At 39.6% G+C, this 19,563-nt stretch overlaps 1 protein-coding gene across 2 annotated transcripts in view; it reads left to right on the top strand.

Annotated features, from left to right (window-relative positions):
- The window catches only part of slc9a1a (solute carrier family 9 member A1a), a 30,301-nt gene extending 17,550 nt beyond the window's left edge, over nt 1-12,751 (top strand). The window contains exons 6-13 of one of the 2 annotated variants that reach the window (XM_022197158.2): nt 698-787; nt 3,188-3,258; nt 3,637-3,813; nt 5,003-5,129; nt 5,443-5,544; nt 6,233-6,314; nt 7,256-7,312; nt 7,840-12,751. In XM_022197158.2, the coding sequence (XP_022052850.2) occupies nt 698-787; nt 3,188-3,258; nt 3,637-3,813; nt 5,003-5,129; nt 5,443-5,544; nt 6,233-6,314; nt 7,256-7,312; nt 7,840-8,135 (1,002 nt within the window). In that variant the 3' untranslated portion in view covers nt 8,136-12,751. The remainder of the gene's footprint in view (nt 1-697; nt 788-3,187; nt 3,259-3,636; nt 3,814-5,002; nt 5,130-5,442; nt 5,545-6,232; nt 6,315-7,255; nt 7,313-7,839) is intronic. The other variant, XM_022197957.2, reaches the window with a different exon arrangement.
- The last annotated feature ends 6,812 nt before the right edge of the window (nt 12,752-19,563 follow it).

Genomic DNA, 19,563 nt, shown 5'->3' with positions numbered 1-19,563 from the left:
TGCAAAAAATGTTTTAAACAGACTTAGAATTTGTGTTTTTAATCAGATTCCTCCTATGTATAATCACAGTGAAATCCTTATGCTAACAGGTTACTGTTAGAAAAAAATACTGTGAAATGAGACTAATGTGTTGTCTCTGCCTCAACAGAACATTAAAGTTTAGAATTTGTCTTCACCTGAATTTGTTTTTGAAAAAAGCACATCTTTGCCTTGCTTATCCCGTTCCCACTTGTATAGTTCAAAGAAGTCTGTTCAGGGAGCAATAATTGGAGCCTAAAATACTGTTTGATGCTGTATACAACCAGAAGGGCTTTCATGTGTTTGTCGTCCAAGAATGTGGCTACATATTTGTTAAAGATTCCGATTTTTAAAGCTGAAACCTGAAACTGTATGCTGTTATCTTCTGATGCAGAGAGATTTGCTGTCAGAAAAACTGATAAACACGCCACTGATCTTTGACTGGATTGCAGAAACTTGGACTAGTATAACCTGATGAGCTGAGGCAGTTTGTCACGGTGTAGAGAGTGTGGCTTTATGTGTTGCACATTACTGGACATGCATAAAGCTCATTAAAACACTGCAGATTAGAATTTAAAAGCACTTGTACAGATTAGGTTAGGTGAAAAGATCCTGTTTCTGTTATTAGCCAAGGCTGCTTACAGTCAATAATGTTTTGTTCCTCTTGTCCTTCTTAAAGGGTATGACCATCAAACCCCTGGTAGAACTGCTGGCAGTGAAGAAGAAACAAGAGGCCAAGCGCTCAATTAATGAGGAGATCCACACTCAGGTACAACTTGTTCTCTATCCACAGCTGTCCCTGTCACTGTCAGTGATTTTGAGTGTTTACACGTATAGATGACCCGAAAACCAAATGAAATATCGAAATGGTTTAAAATGGTTTCAACCACAGGACACAGTATAAATTCATTAAATTCATGTAGAAAAGACTGATACATTCATCAACTTCCCCTTTCACCAAGCTAAGTTATATGCCACTACAGTGCTTTCTCCTCCTGTCACGTTTTATATCACGGCCCTCACCAGTAGCTGTTTCTTAGATAGAGGAATGCCCAGCAATTACACAAACAATAAAAAATGATAGTGCATCTTTGAATGGCATTATGCATTGCCTTTTGTTGTAGTTACATAAAATCTGGCATCCTTTTCCAGTCAATGAGACCTTTAGTTTATCAAATTTTGATCATTGCTTCCACCTACTGGCTGTGTGGTGACATTTCATATCAGTGTACTGCACATGTCAATGGTGGTACAACATTGTAAATGACATTCCAGACATGACTTTTGATGCCCCTTTCAATTACAGGAGCACCATCTAGTTAAATCTTATTTGTGCGTCTGCATGTGTAGACATACATGCATAAAAGTCCTTCTTGTGTCTATGGTAAATGGTACCCAGACAAATCTGTAAGTAATCACATTGCCGCACAGTCCCTGAGTCTTTTAAATCTATTAATACGACTTAGAAAAGTACACGGATGCATGCACATACATACACAGACACAGACGTCTCTGTGGCTTGGCGATGAGTCACCAGTGCTCAAGGCTAGAAGAGCCTACTGGTGCTTTGCAGTGGCGGAGGCTGCCCTAATGGCCTCTCCAACACTGTAAAACACCAGTGATTAGAATCAACAGAGCTGGTTGAAGAGAGAGTCATGCTGAGCTGCAGTGTGGCAATGAATTCAAAAGCCTCTGACATGCCTGTTTATTCGTTATTAATTTTTGCAAGGGATTAGGTGTCATACAGTACCTATCCCACCTGCCGCAAAGACACAGCAGATCCTTTGAAGCGCCTTGTAGTGATTTAACTTGTGTTTGTTACTGGGGCGGGGATTATGTGACAACTCAGAATGCATTGTTGTTATAATATGCTTGTCACATCGACAATTGTATCTCAGTATAGATGATATACTGCTTGTATGAATGTAATATTTGTATGAGTTCTAATATTTGTGCAAGTGAATAGGAAAACATAAAAGCATAAGACAGCTTTTGAAAAGGCATTCACTGCATAAGACGGGGCTGTTGGTTTTGCACAATTTTAGGGATTACTGAGCTAGTGTTCAGCATTATAGTGTTTAAAAAATAATTAAATCAAGTCTGAATTTTTTGATCATTGAGCAACAGCTGCACCTGTGTTTGTATTCAAATGTCAAACAGGCATTAACTGGTGAAGGGAGAAGCTGAAGAGTGAAAATGCTTAAAGTAAAATAACGGAGCATCTATGACCAATAGAGAATGTATCTATATATACACCCCCTATCAAAAGTTTTAGGACACGTTCTCATTCAAATAGAGTAGAACCTGTCCTAAAACTTTGACAGGGGGTGTATATATATATTGATGTATCAGTTATTTAGCTCATTCGTTGTCTACTAGCATTAACTCTTTAGTGAAACTTTTCCACCCCCGTAGTGCAGGGCAGTCTTTATATAAATCAGTCACTTTTGACAAAGCAGAAGTAGATTCTGTGGCTGTGCTTAATGACTTGTTCCCATAGCAACACTGCCTGTCAGACTTTCGTCTGCAGGCTTAGTCAGAGTAGCGGGGTGATCTGCGGGCTGGCCGCAATCTGAACAACAAATGTATTTCTCTGGTTCTCTGAGCAGGCGTGCTGCCAATGTTAATATACTCTGTCCAATCAATCACCTGGCTGCTGCTGCTGCTGGTTTTCTCTCATGGATTCAATTTTAAAACTCTCAACCTGCTGTGGTTGATAATGATGTTGACAGTCTTACCTGAGGGAGTGTTTTTACTGTGAGGAATGGTACCACCGGTGAAGCAAAAGGTACACAGTACTCTGTGTGGCACCAGACTGAATTTAATCACTGTTCCATTCATAATCTTAAATTACGTGACATGTTCCACGTTCTTGCCTCTAAGTGGCATACTCTACATGTAAAGATACGAAAAAAAGGGGCAAGCAAATGCCACTAACAAGACATCAGTTTTTGACCAATATGAAACACTCTGAATGACACTACAGCACATGGAGAGAGTGGAGCCTTTGCAGTTGCTGTCAAATATAACCTTTTTTTGTACCTCGCTAAATCGGTTTTACAATACATGAAACCACTCCCTAGAGAAGACTTGTAGCTGTTGAGTCCTTGTTCAGTCTGGGGCTTGTATTTCTATCCGTTCAACAACCTCTCTGCTTCTTAATCCACAGTTCCTTGACCACTTACTTACTGGAATAGAGGATATCTGTGGACACTATGGACATCACCACTGGAAAGACAAGTATGAATTTCAGAGGGAATTGACATTGCAGCATGTACTTATGAGAGAACATGGGCTACATTGTCTGCATTACATGTTTGACAAAACATACAGACAAATGATCATCACAAATGACTTCATATTGGTGTCAAATTAGAAAAGAAAAGTGAATCTTTGACTTGCAGAAACTGTTGACTATTAGTTTTTTCCCCATTTAGTAACATACTAATAATTGTCATAACTGTGATTGGCTACGTTTATTCAGACAATCATATTTAATTCTATGGACAATACACAATACAACAGTGGCTATAAATGCTGAATTATTGTTGTCAGGGACTTCTGTCCTTCTTGTCCCTGGACTCTGTTTTTATGTTTCACTGCTTTCCTTTCTCTCAGACTGAACCGCTTTAACAAGAAGTATGTGAAGAAGTGCCTCATTGCAGGCGAACGCTCCAAGGAGCCGCAGCTCATCGCTTTCTACCACAAGATGGAGATGAAACAGGCCATTGAGCTGGTGGAGAGCGGCGGGGGATCCAAGCTGCCTTCTGCTGTGCCTTCCACCGTTTCCATGCAGTGAGTCATGAAGAGCCTCGTGCTCTGTTTACGTGCTTCATGTTGTACTCATTGTGTGATATGTCTTTTACAGTACTATCCACATTTTTTAAATTAAGTTTGATGCAGTCATTAAATGCTGCAACATTAGTAATAGATTATATATATTAAGGTAATATTTAGGCCACCACAATAAAACAGACCCCAAAAGCCACAACATTTTCAGTCAAGCTGTAAGGGAAACAGTTTTATTTATACGTGTTGTTTTTATATGACTGAAACTCACATTCAATGATTTCATTTTTAAAATAAACTTACATGTAATTTCTTTTACAGCTAAATGGCAAATCTATTGTAAAGAAGATAGTGCAATATCAATTTTTATCCCGAGATACCAAGGTGTTTCAGTATCTTCTGGGTTTGCACCTTATTTTGGAGGCAGAGGGCGACAGACTGATGAGAGGGAAATTGATGGGTCTTTTGATGAGCACTAGTGTATGACAGTTTTTATTTTGTGGTTTTGTCGTACATAAACACAGCAGCTCTTTTGCCGTGTTTCATCCACAGTGATCTTGTATGCTTTAAAAGTAGAATAAAAGAGCGTAACTAAACCATAAACAGCCACAGAGGTCTCACTAGTTTTACATCTGCTATCAAAGGTAGTTAGTGATAAACTGTTAAGTCTTGATTCGTCCCAGTGCAAGTGCTTGAGTCATTCCTCAATAAATACAGATAAGCTGAGAACAGTTGGATGCACAGCAGTGGCATCTTTGTGTTTAAAATTTGTTTGCCCACCAGTAGAAATGATATTTGTGCACTCTGTTGCTCAAATATCAATTAAGTTCATTCTGTTAGAACAGCAATAACATCACTTTATAGTTAGCGTGCCTCTTACTATGCCATGTTATGTGTCTGTTATAGAAAGGTAAAATGTTAACAGCAATAAATAAGTTACATAAATGATTACACTCCTTTTTCAAAGGTTGGTTGTTCATTGCCAGCCCACACAGTGAAATACTTGCTCTCGGGCAGGTCATCATTAGATAGCCCAAGATAATACTACAATGCCAGAGGTTTGATTATTGCCGTTATAGATATTTCTGTGTTTTCACAAAAGCAAACAGGACTTGATTTGTTTGCACATATATAAGTTATTGCCACTGGTGTGCAATATACAATCTCTGATCATTTTTTCCTGTATATTTGTCAGGAACATTCAGCCCAAGAAGCCTCCTCCTGCCAAGGCTACAGAGAGAGCGCTTCCACAGCTGCCCAAAGGCAGAGAGGAGGAGATCAGGAAAATCCTCAGGAGCAACCTTCAAAGGACTCGACAGAGGGTAAAGCTGCTGATATATGAATCGTTACATGCATTTTTTTCATCTGACTATTATTATTATTATTATATTGATGTTCACTGATAAACAAAGTACCCCAGCTCTGTTAGTTTATAATGTATTGATTGTTTTTCATTTAGATTTAAACCAGTAGCTCTACTGAGACATCATCTAATATAGATTTTTTTAAGGACACGAAAAATAGCTTCTCATTGATTTACACTGGTGAAAAAGTATTGGTCATGACCAGAGTAAATTAGCAATGATGTCTTCATATAATGCATTTTTTTTTGTCTTTTTTTTTTTTTTTCTTTAGCTGCGCTCCTACAACAGACATACTCTGGTGGCAGATCCTTACGAAGATGGGTTCAGTGAGTTGCTTATAAAGAAGCAAAAGATGGTTGAGCTGGAAAAGAAGGTAAGTGATGCTTTATTGGCCAGCACAAAAGATATTTTGTCATTGACGGGTCACGTTTGGTGTGCTGCGCTGACTGTTATGCAGTTAGATATATAACAGTTTTTTATATTCCAGGAGGCAGCCTGTGGTACGTCATGACAAACAAACACAGTCAACTCCAGAGAACCAATAAAGCTCTTCTTATGTCATACTGGGCCACCAGCAGTTGAATGAATCTGCCAAAACTATGATTTGTGTTCTAATTAGATTCCACTTTCAGTCCTAAATTAATTTTCTCAACACAAATAGGAACTGATTTATTTGCGCAGTTGAGCGTCCCTACCTATCTTCCATTTCACCAGCCTGTAATTACATAATGAAAACAGACTCGTTTGGAGCAAATCGAATGTGCTAGAAGCTACTGTAGACACAAGGGGATTTCTGCAGAGTCTAACAAAGCAACACATCATTTTAATGAAGTTTCTCTAAGATATTTATTAATAGTAAATCGCTGACCTAATTCAGTTTGGTCGCCGTATTTCCCAAACAGTTAAGTGAGGCAGGTGAGTGTATTCGGTGTCTAAGTTTCCAGCTATCTAAGCGTTGTACATTATTGATGGTGAATGTTCACGGAACTCTCATTATGTAACTGTTATGTTTACATTCCATGCAAAAGGCTAAATCATCCAATATCCCTGTGTTTTCCTAGATTAAAGAGATGAGCAACTACCTAACGGTGCCTGCTGCTCCCCCTGACTCCCCGACCATGCGTAGAGCCAGACTGGCATCAGGTAAACACATCTGTTGTTGTGCCTTCATGTGCACCAGTATCCCGGTCATGACGCGTTTCCCGGTTTTAGTCATATTCAGGATATGGCTTTTACATGGAGCAAAGAGAATTCTGGTTTCTCATATCCCTGCATACATGATAAATACTAGTATCCTGGTTGTTGATTGCTGTGTGCTGTTTGTGCAGGTACCTGTGATGTGTAGACAATTTAATCTGACATTCCTCCAGCCTGTGGTAAATGAAAATGTAATGTGTAGCAGGTTTGGGATGATTAAAAATCAAAATTGTATTACAGTAAATGTTAGACAGTTAAACTGGACATTGTGAAGATACGCAGCCATGTCTGGTAGAGTTGGCATGATGAGAAGACAGAAAATGGAGGGAGTGAAGATAAAATGTACACACGAAAGAGGAATCCCTTTACTGGGTGTGTGACACTGTTTTAGACCAGAGAAAACAACAGAAAGCTTCCAGGACCAGTAACATTACCACACAGTGCCTGCACAGATAGTTTCCAGTGGTCAGAACCCAGGATGTATGCATGTAGCATTATCTTGCTGCCTACCAACGTCAAATTCTGAAACGGGGATATGATGTTTACATGCGCAAACACAAAAATGGGATGTTGAAACAACCTCATCATAACTGGAATACTCAGTTCCATGTAAACACAGTCCATTTTCAGCTATAGCAAATGCAAACACTCAGTAGCTACCGACATTTTAGTGTCAGGTGCTACCTGAAATAATAAGAGAAAGCCACCGTGTCACTAATGGGACCCAGACGGATCGGTATTTTGTTAGGTTCACAAGGCAACATTCACAACGAACCTGTAAAAGCACTGCTACTGTTCATAGCTGCAGCAATAGATATTTCCCCACTGATGGAAATATGTTTGCATGTGCCAGCTGGCATGTAAACCCGTGTGTGGTTTCATTTTAGGCAGAGATACTGATTTCAAACCTGCTCAGCAGCAAAAAGGAAACAAAAACTGTTCAGGTATGTCGTGAGTGTAGAGAAGATTCATTATAAGTTGTGATAACCCAACAGCTATCCTAACATGCATGCTGCAATTATCCTGCTTGTAAACATTCATTAATTATTCATTACTAACACGGGGATTCTCATGACACGATTGACTAGGCAGAATTAAGATTACTTCTTTTAGCCAAGGAGCAAAGTTGTAGGCTAGAGTTCAGCATGTTACATAAAGGGAGCTTCTGTTTGTGTTTCTCATCGCAAGTTCTTCCTAAAAGTGGAAACGTTCCAGCATGTGTTGCATCATAAATCATTTTTGACTTACTCTGCTCTATTTTGTTGTACTGTGAAATATTTGGAAAGGTGTGAAAGCCTGCTGTTAGTGTTTGTGCAGTGACTTTTTGAACCTACTATTTGTTGATCCCATTTTTCCTGCCCCTGTGCGTTATATTTTCATGCATGCTGATGGGATGTCAGAGCAACATTACAGTCCTTGTAAAGCTCTGTTGAAGGTGGTTTCCTGTATTGTATCCTTGTCCTGATTGCAGACCCCCAAGCCTACAGCGTGAAGCCGGTGTCTGACAGCGTGCCGACCATCCAGGTAGACCTGGCTTCTCCTCAATCTCCAGACTCTGTTAACCTGTTAGATGAGTTCAAACACGCTGGCCAGCAGCAGCCACAGGTGGAGGATCAGGGCCTGATGATGAAGCCTCCCTCAGGTCAAAGTGGGCCTAACAAGCCGCATGAGGCAGACCAAGCCAGAGATCAGCAGAAGTTAACGAGGTGCCTGAGCGACCCCGGTCCGAGTGCAGACGAGGATGAGGATGAGCCCTTCCTGCCCTAAGACAGCAGACTGGATATGGGGGTCAGGCTGCATGCCGGCCTTTACCGGTTAGAGGGGAAAGGGCTTGTTCACTGCTCTGCTCTAAATTATATCTTTGGTTCAGAAACCAAACAAGCCAGAACTGCAAATGCTGTATGAACCACAAACAAAAAGCAAAAGGCCTGAGAAGATAAAAACAAAAAACAAAAAAAACGGAGCCATTAGTTTGTTGTCATTGCTCTTTGTTTTCTTAGACAGGAGTGGAACAGCAACTGCTGGAACTGCTAACTGAGACATGGTGGAGTTCATGTTTGATCGTCAGACATTCAGGAAAGAACTATGCATTACCAAAGGTTTGGACTGTTTTAGTGTCAGACAATGTTCTTTTCACTTTAGTGTCAGATTGTTTTTTTTTTCTTTATAGCATAGCTGTTGATTTTATGTCCGTTCATGTTTTTACAACTCTTTTGTCTTTTAAGCCACATTCTCTGAGACATGCTGGCCCTATAGTCCTAAATGTAATTGACCAAACAAGTCTATTTCAGTCCAGTTTTCACATTCAGGCATAGAACTTGAGTTTTGTTTCTCCCACTGTCATTCTGTCACTTGAAATTGCTGGATATCCAAACATTTAGATTGTAGCTATTTTGCAAATATTTTGCCTTATTTGATGTCAAAATTTTTCACTTGGTGTGTTTGTATGCATGTCTTTTTTTAAAACAACATATTTTAAGTTCAGAGGCACTAACATCTGTTTGTAATCCGAGTTTGCTCCAGTATTTTGTGGGATGTAGGTGAAAGCTGGATGTATTTTGTCACTGTGCAAACCGCTGTGTAAAAGAGCCACAGTTGTTTATAATCAGACTTACAGACCTGCGGCCTTGTTCTACGGCTACGGAAAGAGGTACACAGACTTGATAAATTCCTCACTGCCTTGTAGGAGGCGCGAGAATGGAATAAAGCTGAGTGTTTGGGAGGCTTGTTAGACTGGCAGTAATGCAGCACAGATGGGTTTTGATCAGCCATCTTAGTTGTTCCCCATCCAAGTTAAATCACATGTTGTCATGTCACTTTCCTCTGTAGATGTTTTATGTTTTACCTCAATTTAGAACACCCTTTAAAACTCACTGAGGTAGTAGACACATCTCTTAATATTAATGTCTTTAACAAGTGCCCATCAGCAGTCACTTTCATACCCATCATATTCTCAGATATAACATCTAAATACTTAATCTACACCCTTGCATGGCTGATTGCAGTTTTCTTTCACTGACATTTAGATGAAACATTTGTGCCCTACATTACTGCTATCACAGGACACGACAAGTGAAGGTTAGTCTGTACAGAAATCCATCCATGCCTTCTAACCTTCTTCAAAATCTAAGACTGGGGGCATGTCGTGGCAAAAATGTGTAATTCTATGCAGTATAGATGTGTAAGATATGTAGATTCATTATAATACCCTATATTTATGAGCACCCTTTAAAAGTCTTTTAAAGTCTAACTCTTCTACTCATGCAAAACACTGAGGCAAATCACCACTAAAGGCAAAGCTAAAATCAAACATGGGCATTAAGACAAGCAGTCAGTTAAAAACGGTTCACTAGAGTATATGTGAGCGAGACTGAAAAAGTTACCTGCAGGTACAAAAATGTCTAGTATTTAGTTAATATTGTCTCTGTTGTCCTGTGCAATGTGTATAATAGCCTGTGTAAATACATTGCACGTCTTCTTTTTACACAGCTACTCTTTGAATTTGAATGTGACATTTTTGAAGTTAATGTAATAATTTGCCATTTCACACTCATTTGAACATCACTATGTTAGTAGCTGTTCCTACAGAGCAGCATGTGCCACAGCCATCAACAATTACATTTTAAACCTACAGGTATTCTTTCCTTCGACGCTTTTATTACTTCACTTCATCACAGTAGAAGAGTAGTTTCCCTGTACTGGCCATTCAAAGACCTTTGCTAGGAAAAGCAAATTTCAGCTTTGAAACCCAGTCTGACTAAAGTAGCTTGAGTGAGTCACTGTTCCAGTTTTCGGGCTGTTTTCTAGGTGTTAGTGACGATTGAATCCTTCCTGATCCTCTTACATCCAAAAGGCTCACGTTACAGCTGAGGGGAAAGAGCAGAAGCACCCGACAAGCTTGTACGTTTCTTCCACTTGCTATGGTTACCGTAGCGAGGACTTTAGAATATTTTGTCTGAGCACACACATGTGATCGTGTAAATCAGTGTGAGCATATGTGTTTGGTTATTTATTATTACGGCAACACTATTCTGGACGTGGTCAAAGACAAAAGGGTCGTTTTAAAACCCTGAACTGTCAAGCCAAATGCACTGACGAAACATTCCCTCTATCCTCAAGTCCTCTAACAGGACATTAATATTTACACGCAGCATTGATTTTCTGAGATTCTACAGTGAAGCATAAGCTGCAGGTCCAGATACCCTTAGAACTGTCTCTACGCCTGTGCTCTCGGGACAATAGCTTTGTCATCTTCCCAGATGCTTTACGATTTGGTGGCTTGAAGGCGGTTTGTTTCACTCTTAACCCTTATCTTCTCTGCAGTGGCTGATCAGCAGATTTCAAGAAGGCAGCAGCAAGTTATACATTTCCTAAAGTAGGTTATCTCTCTGAGAATGTGCATACTCTGTGAGTGTGAGAGTATTTTTATGTCTGAATGATAACACGAGTTAACATTGCTTGGCGATGCGATCGAATAAGGGGTGAAACCAAAAGCTTTGCGCTTAGATTAAAACAAGAATCACCACATCCCTTATTACTTTATATTATTCCAAAGACCTACATTGCTCAAAAAGAAAAGAAACACTATTTTCATACTTTTTCTTTTTCATACCAAATGCATCTTTTGGGCAAACATTGTCACACTCTTTGGAGGGTAATGTTTGGTGCAGGAAACCTTAATCTGAAGCCATACAGCCTACAGAAGAACCTGTTTATAAGAGATACTGTCTTGTACATATCGTTTTTCTTTGTTTTGCTTGACGCACAAATCAAACACAAACCTTTACTATTAAATCATCTGTCTTTGCTGTTTTTTCCCAAATGAATGCTTTCTGTTCTCAATTTAAATCGTCACACTGGATGTTTTTCAACAGCCGTGGTTTCTTTAAATTTGTGGCAGTTTTCATTGAATGTGTTGAACTAAATTAGAATGTCAACACTGTTGCTTCACCAGCATTCACTTCAGCTTTCATGTTTTTAAGATACTTTATGTGCTTGTTACTTGTTCATCGTGTTAAAAAAAAGAAAGTTTTGATTAGCTTTATGAGATTAAGTCTTGTGCTTTCATTGTCAAGAATTGTATCTGGAGCCAAGCATTGTTTTACTTTGTGTGCTATGCAGAAAGCTTTACTGTCAGGTTTTTTTTCCCCATCTCATGTTTACTTGTAACAGCACTCCAAAGGCATTTGTCACCCAGTTTGTCACGCAAATGTTAAACAATAGAGTTCAGACTCTGCTTCATAAAGTAGACACAGAATTTACAGCTATAAACTATAAGAAGAGCCACTTTTAAGCAGTATGCTAAGACTCTGCTTGTAAAATCAAATCCTTGCACTGGACGAAGTAGATCTTTGTTTTTCCCTGATATCCAGACAACAATTTAGTTTCATTCAGTCTTTTACAACATATCAAATCTTAAATTTCTGTTGTGTAGTAATTACAGTTCAGATTCAGGTGGTGAACATATAATTATAGTATCTCAAACTAATTCTATTATTGATGGTGTTGGGTAAGAAAAACACAGTTCCAAGGTAATCTGTAAGCACTAGTTTGGTTACCACATGATTTGTACTCCGTGGGCTAAAACATCCTTCAGGTGCTGTAACAATTGAACGTCCTGGCAGCACAAAACCAACAGTGGATGAACGTTTGACACAGGCTGCCAATTAAGTATCGCTGTTATGACGCACACTCGCATGTCATCGGCGTAATGACCCTGCAGTGTCATTATCCCAACACCCAAAGACTGTTTTCCTCCTGTGTTTACCTGATCCGTCTCCGATTTTACCTGATCCGACTCCGGTTGTACACCACCATTCTACGCCACTCAAGCACTTTAACGAAATAGTACCTTGATATCAAAACATCGATGTTGAGAGAGCAATAAATGGCTTTTAATGTAATCTACGTTGTGCACGGTTATCAGGTGACACAGCAGGGAAAAGGAATGTACTTATGGATGGGCCTTAGTACCGAGAATGGCTTTGGTGTTTTTAGTCGGAAAACAGAGAGGCTGGGAATAAAGATCTGTGTGAATGTCATGCTGTTCCTTGATGACAGAGTGGGTTATATTTCCCTTTTATTCCTATTTTTGTTTATTTTCATGTGTCTGTTGAATTTATGTGTTAAAATTTTGCAATGATTAAAGATTTTTTTTATTTTATATACACATAAATGGAATATATATAAAACTTTAAAATATATATGTATTAGAAATTTATTTTACGATGTACAAATCAGAATCTGAAAGATATAAAGTGTGCACTTTCTCGTTGATTAATCTTTAGCTTTCAGCATTCCATTGTAATGACCAGTTAAACTAACAACCAGTAGAGAAACTACGTCTGAAACTATATACCAGATTAAAGTTGTACTTTATAACACACTTTTGTCCATGCCTTGTGATTGAAAATCTGTTTTGTTTCTTTCTAGTTAAGCATAAGTACGCTGATCCTTCAACAGACAGGGCAGTAAGCTGTAGTTTTGTGCTAAGGTAACACTTGACTGTAGGTTTGCTTAGCTTGGAAACAGCTAGCCTGTGTTTGTCTAAGGGCAGCAGAATTAAAGGTACTAGTGTCTCTAAAGTACAGTCACTGAACAGTTATATCTTCTGTAATCTTTCCAAAAACTGAATGTGCAAGTTTTAACAAAACTTGGTTAATTGTTTATCCTTGTTTCTCAGTGTTAACATTCAGCTAAGCTAGTAGCTGTTCATTGTATTTCAATAATTAGCATATATTTTTGACAGTGGTGCTTTTCCTGCCATGACGAGACAATCTGTCTGCTGCCCTTTTCAATATTTGCTGTAAATATCAATGCACAGTAAAAGATAGCTGTGGCCTCTGGCTCTGAAAAGTAAAGCCAGTGAGGAAGTGCTTTACGCCTGCATTCTTTCTAATGGCCTATAGGTGGCGACTCTTAGTTGCACAAACGAGTCAGATTGGATAGGAGTCTATGAGAACATGTCTCTACTTCTCACTTGATCTGTTACGCCAGTCAGCATTTTCCTCATGAGATTATGGACTCAGCTGCTAGTTTAAAAACTTTTTAATACCACATGATGTTTATTTTGTAAATTACAGTCGACAACAAAGGTATGGTATGTGTTAGAAGGTAGCTAATTTGTGATTTACAGGATGCTACCTAAGTGTTCTCAATTGTCTCACTGTCACAGTTAGTCTTTTCATTATATCTGATTTAAAAAGAGCGACATGTCAAAGGCCAAATTCCAAACTTGAGGCTTCACAGAAGAAGTCCACAACCCAATGGGTGGCATCACAGTCATTATGTCCATCGTTTATATGCAGTCTGTGTAAATGACCTGTTTTAAAATGTTGATGTATGACAAAATAAACCACCAGACTTATGTATTTTGTTTCCTCCATCCCTCTCCAGAAAAGGCAATATGCTGGGCAGCCCAATAGTTGACAGTGCAACTTTTGTAGGGTCCCACTAATTATACATAGAAATGCCCCACCCCCCTCTTGTGTCTAAGCAAATGTTTAATGCCTAAATAAGAGAATGAAGAAGAACTATCTGTAAATATTGCTGTGCATTAAAATACAAATATGTATTACATTTGATTAAAGCCAATGAACAACAGCCATCATATTAACCTCTGTGAGGTTGGTTCTAACAATATGGGCATAATTTTTTTTAAAAACAGAAACAAAAACAATGACTCTCCATGAAGGTTTGGTTACAACTCTGCACAAATGAAAGACAGAAACGTATTGATTCAGATTCTAGGTTTAGTTACTTTTTGACTAAAAGAATGGAGCAAATATTATAGCAATGACTCACTGGTCCGGTAAAAAGACCTCTGAGCAGAACGCCCCAGTAAGGTCGAACTCAGCTGTGCAGCGAGTTAACCCAGTCCTGGTTGCACTGATATTCTGAAGCAATTGTCAGCCTCGTGTTTATTTTATAGGGCAGGTCAACAGTGGTAGGCGTGGTGGGATGGTCTGTGGGAGGGTGAGTGAGAATTTCCCTTATTTTGTAATGCCCCAATGTCACCATGTAATGACAGGTAGGTAATTAGAGTATAAAATTCTGGTTTTAAAGTCTTCATCTGCAAATCTTAACCTACAATTATAACTAGGCCTGTCAGAACAGTGTAATGAAGCAGAAATAAAATTCAGTGCTTCCTTTTAAAAATGTAGCGGAGAAGAAATACAAGGTCTCATGAGCTGAAATTACTCCAGCCGAGTACAAATACCTTTAAAATGACTTACTCAAGTAATTACGTAAAGAAGCGATCAGCACACTTGTTTGAACTTGCAATAACCTGTTATGGCCAGAAGGGGGGTGTGCTGCACGTTATAATTAAAAGAAACTCAGCCTGTACTCAGCAGCCCTCTGAAAACAGACAGTCCCAAAAGTATGGTATAAAAGGGACGAGTGGGATTTATATCTGGGAGACATGTTATAATTGGATACTTTGTTGAGTCTAATAAACTAAGAATGAACTGTCTGCCTTGTTAAAACGGAAGCTACTACTCGGCCTGCCAGTGCTCCAGTTTGCACGAAGAGAATGTGAGATATCCGGAGAGAAAGCTGTGGCTGCTCTGGCTGAGGTAGTTTGTTTATTCCGCTTCTATTCCTGTTAAATGGAAAATCACAATGACTCATGTGTCCCTTAACCAGCCTGGCCCGACAAACACCATCGTGATATTTTTGGAATGGATAGACTCTGTTTATGATATTCACTCATTTCAATTGTTGGCATTTGTTGCATTGTATCATTGTCTAGCAGGGCTGCTGGGTCGCCAAGTCAATTTAACATCTGAAGAGTCTAATTCGAGACCCCAATTACTGGAATTGTTGTCGACTGAAAAATCCTCTTCATATTTAAATTTGTAGGCATTTAGCTGATACTCATCCAGAGGAATTAACACCACACTGAGTAAACAGTGTAATGAGCTTACCTCCCCAGATCACCAACATTTCAGATGAACAATGAGTAAGTTGATGGTGTCACGGATGTAGAACAAGCGTGCTGATGTGCATGGAACAGATGGCAAAAGAAGTACAGGATCTATTTAAAGGGGTGCAGCACAAAAACAAAACTCAGCTCACTTTTATATAACAGATATGTTTAGAAGTCCTCAAATACCACATTTATATTTTGTATTTTGAAGCTGCAGGTCTTTCCAGCTTTAGGGTCAAGTTGCCATGTTCAGCGCCGCTTCAACATTTTTGGAATATTCCTCGCCAACAGTGTGTGTGTGTGTATATTAAATTTGTTTTGTGTGAGCTTCTGTTGTGCTAATAGCTGGATTTGGAAAAAGCCTCAGGTTAACATGCGGCAGTAAGGCAATGGATCCAAAAACTAAGCCTGCACAATAGGAGAAAAATCTGCAATATGTAGCATAGCAGTTACAGTTGCCAAGTATTTTAATAAGCACACTGCTAATGCAAACCCCAAGCAATGAATAGGTGATGTCTTGAATGAATTGCACACGAATATCCAATCATTTAAGCAAAAACATTCATTTAAATATGACCCTGTAACTATAAGAAATTTGAGCTTAATTTCCCCTGCATGCTTGAAAATATTTTCTTCTAAACTCGACGTAATGTTCTTTTGACATTTTCCCTCATTCTTCTCTTCTTCTTCAGCCATCTTGCTAGTTTTGGTCACAAAACTGACACCAATTTTGGCGTCATCTGATTTCATATATCCAGGGATCCATCTGATAAATCAAATGTTTTAATGCTGAGTGTGAATGTATTTTGCTTGTCAATAAAATGTTTTTTCTTGCTCATCACATCCACACAGTCTTTAACAGTGTGCTTATTGTGCGTGTGTTCCATATTTGTAGCATTGCAGCAACTTTTTGTACTCTTATGTGACCGAACTCATCATCCCTGTATGATAAAACCACAAAATGCAAAATACAGCAACTCTGAAACATACACCACTGACGAGATTATCTAACTGAGACTGATAGCTGAGTAACTTTGAGACTAAACTTGTCCACCCGCTTTCAGATCAAATCAGGCTTTGCAGGAAATGCAGTAAATCTGAAGCAGCTAACAAAACTCACAACAACAAATAGGAAAAACAAGTGCGCACTGTAAGTGCCTGTGGCTCCACGGGTCACGTTAGCAGTGGGATAAACACACCAAACTGCCAAATGCCAGGTATTTAATTGTCCTCCCTGCTGCTGCGAATTTACATGTGGGGTGTGAAATAAGCTTGAAAGCTTCTCAAATGGATTGGTCACAGTGTTTATTTATTTTTATTTTGCTTTCATTAAACCACTGTGCCTAATTCATCTGTCAACTGGGTTTCCATCATCGCCGAGCCGGTTGAATTGGTCTCGCTCGCATGAGGGCCCTGCTGTTTATTTTCTCCTGATGGCTCTTTAATGTTCAGAGCGGCTGCCCTTTATATTTAATGATGCTGTTTGTTTTAAATATTGAAGGAGTTTGACCCTCAGTCACCTCTGAGACAAAAGGAGGAATGCAGAGTTTAGTTGTTGTTTGCCAACTTCTGTGACTGATAGTGACTAAAAGTGCTCAATCTAAAAATACTGGGCTGTACTGCTTGGGGGGGTGTTTGGCTCAACGGTCAGTTCTAAGCCAACCCAAATGTGTGCATGTGTTCTCAGTAATGTCTCACCTTGCAGTATGCAAACATACCAGCAGGTGCCACTACGTAACCACACAATTACAGACCTCACAAGCGCTGCCTTAACAAGCTTCTACTTTTCCATTTGTAATTTCACTGTAGGACTACTTTGTACCCTGAAAGCATACTGGCATGTTTAATCGGTGTGCTGGGGAGGGAGTCAGGCTTTTTTGTGGCCCCATTCCATCAGCTTAATGGTGTATTTGCTATTGCCTTCCCTCTCATTTACATGGCCCATATACCACATCTAATGTATGGCTAATTGTTGTGTTTAGGCAATAAAAACCCTGAACCATTGCACTGGTGTTCCTCACAAGCGAATGTTCGGATTTTCAGCGCCGGCTGCTGTGCTTTGAAAAATATTTTGTTACACAACAAGAGATGTTTTGACTATGAATCTGGTGGAGAAGGGTCACTCGGGGGGGCCGCACACACACAGCAGATTGCTGTTTGCTTTGTCTATAAAAGGAGCAGACAAATATAACAGCGGCAAGGCAATAATGCTGAGCTTACTGTCCCACTGATGCTACTTGTGCTGGTGGCTGGGCTGAGCTGTATTCCATCTGTGTTGGACAACGGATGCACCGCGATAGTTTAGAACCACTTCTTTTAAAAAGAATCATACACACAACAGGGCAAAGTAGCACACATGCAACACTAGCAATGTTTTTCAGAGACGCAGTTTGAAGCTTTGAGGCACTTTTTTTGAAAATGTCCATTTTATGCCACTTCATATTGCAAAATGGCCTGCAAAACCTAAATCACTTACAATATGGGCTTGTTTTTCTGTTTTTATATGGGATTTTGTTTTTAGCTTGACTGCTGTTATTGGAAAGGCTGATGTGAATATTGTATTTTTACTCCACAACATTTATTTGTTTGCCAGCTCGAGTTACGAGTTCACATGTAAAAACTAGGATTGTAAACAGAAAACCATTTAGGTAGTCAAAATTAGATTCACTTCAACAAGGTACAATATTTAAATGGCTGTCATATGTTAAGATATCTGCAATAAAAGAAAACTGAATACCATTGTGGTGTTACTATTAGTCAAATAAAGGATCAGACTATTTTTTTCCACCGCTGCAGGAGGTGCACAGCTTCAACAAACTCTGAGTCACATGAGATGAGGCAAAGTTTCCAGAACCGAGGGACCAGAGTCGCTTCATGTGTGGTGATACCAAATGAATTAAAGTTCCAACTCAGGCCTGTATCTACAGTATGCTTTGTCAGGCCTCGTATATCTTTAACATCCTGCACCAGGGTCAGCAACCCCATCTCGACACGCTATTCCAAATATTTATAGCTTGACATCAAGCGTCCTGCCGGGCCACGATTCCCAATGTCAGGGAATGCTTTGCAGCGGTGCTTAAAGAAACAAATAGCAGGCACGGGGACATTATTAATCTGGACACACTGGCACGAGCTGATACATTCCTGCCTGCTGTTTGATGTATTGAAACGAGCGGACCACAGAGATGGACTTTTTCATTGGCATCTTGTTTGATGAATAAAACATCAGGGTGGGTTGGGGCAGAATAGAATTTTTGAATGCAAGAGCAGAAATGGTTCTGGCTCACAGGACATATTAGACTCTGCGACCCTCCACGGAAACTGTTTTAAAGACAGTCAGCTGTTTTACCCATGCACCCCATACGTTGAGAGAAATTTAGTGGTCATTATGAGATTTTTTTGTACCCCCTAAAATTCTAATTGTCAGCGATTACACAGTACACTGTAAACAAACCGGCCTCTTCTATGAATGCTTTCTTACAGTGCATCTCTCTTCTGATCATTATCACATAATTAGGAGTTGAAAAGAAGGCAGAAAATCACTGCTTCTGCCCCCTTATGCATTCTGTTTGTGAAAGTGCTTCCCAACTGATAAGCCATGAGTCAGTCTGATAACAAAGCCCAGCTAAGGGGATGCATTCTTATTAACCAGATGCAAACAGCCTCACATGCAGCCGTAGATTTCCCTGAACGCGGTTGTAAATTATGTTCCAACATCCAGGATCAGGGTGCACACGGCACTGAGACGATGGTGGATGCTGTGTGTGTGTGCGTGCTGCGAGAGTGCTGCATTGTGAAGAGTCAACAGTCACAACAAATGACATTTCAGCTGTGAAATCAAAAACACCATGCAGACCACAGCAGTTGGTTTCAGAGGTGAGAGTGAATGCAGAGTACACAGGAAATGGCCTTTGTGGGAGCCATTTACAAACCTGTATAAACCATTTGTTTGGTTTTTTTGGTAAAAAAAAATCTCTGCGCTTTGATTTCGGCCGTTCCCGTCGGTAGCAGTGAGACTGTATTGCCTTCCCCATCCATCCCGGTGATAAACTGGGCTGTCACCGGCCAGCGCAGCTTCATGCAAGCTCAATGACTGGACTCATGTATAACTTGGCCTTTTGAGAAACCCTGACTCGATGTGTCTATTGAGTTGTGTTAAGAAGGCAGCGGTTGGTATTTTATTTTGTTGGAATCAGCATAATAAAGGCGAATAGAGCATAATGTATTTGAAGTGTTAATGTTAATGATATCATACTGTACTAGACT

Source organism: Acanthochromis polyacanthus, chromosome 12, assembly GCF_021347895.1.
Source record: "Acanthochromis polyacanthus isolate Apoly-LR-REF ecotype Palm Island chromosome 12, KAUST_Apoly_ChrSc, whole genome shotgun sequence".
Classification (NCBI taxonomy): Eukaryota; Metazoa; Chordata; class Actinopteri; family Pomacentridae; genus Acanthochromis; species Acanthochromis polyacanthus.
Note: the sequence above shows the minus strand (reverse complement) of the source record. Positions and strands in the feature narration are given on the sequence as shown.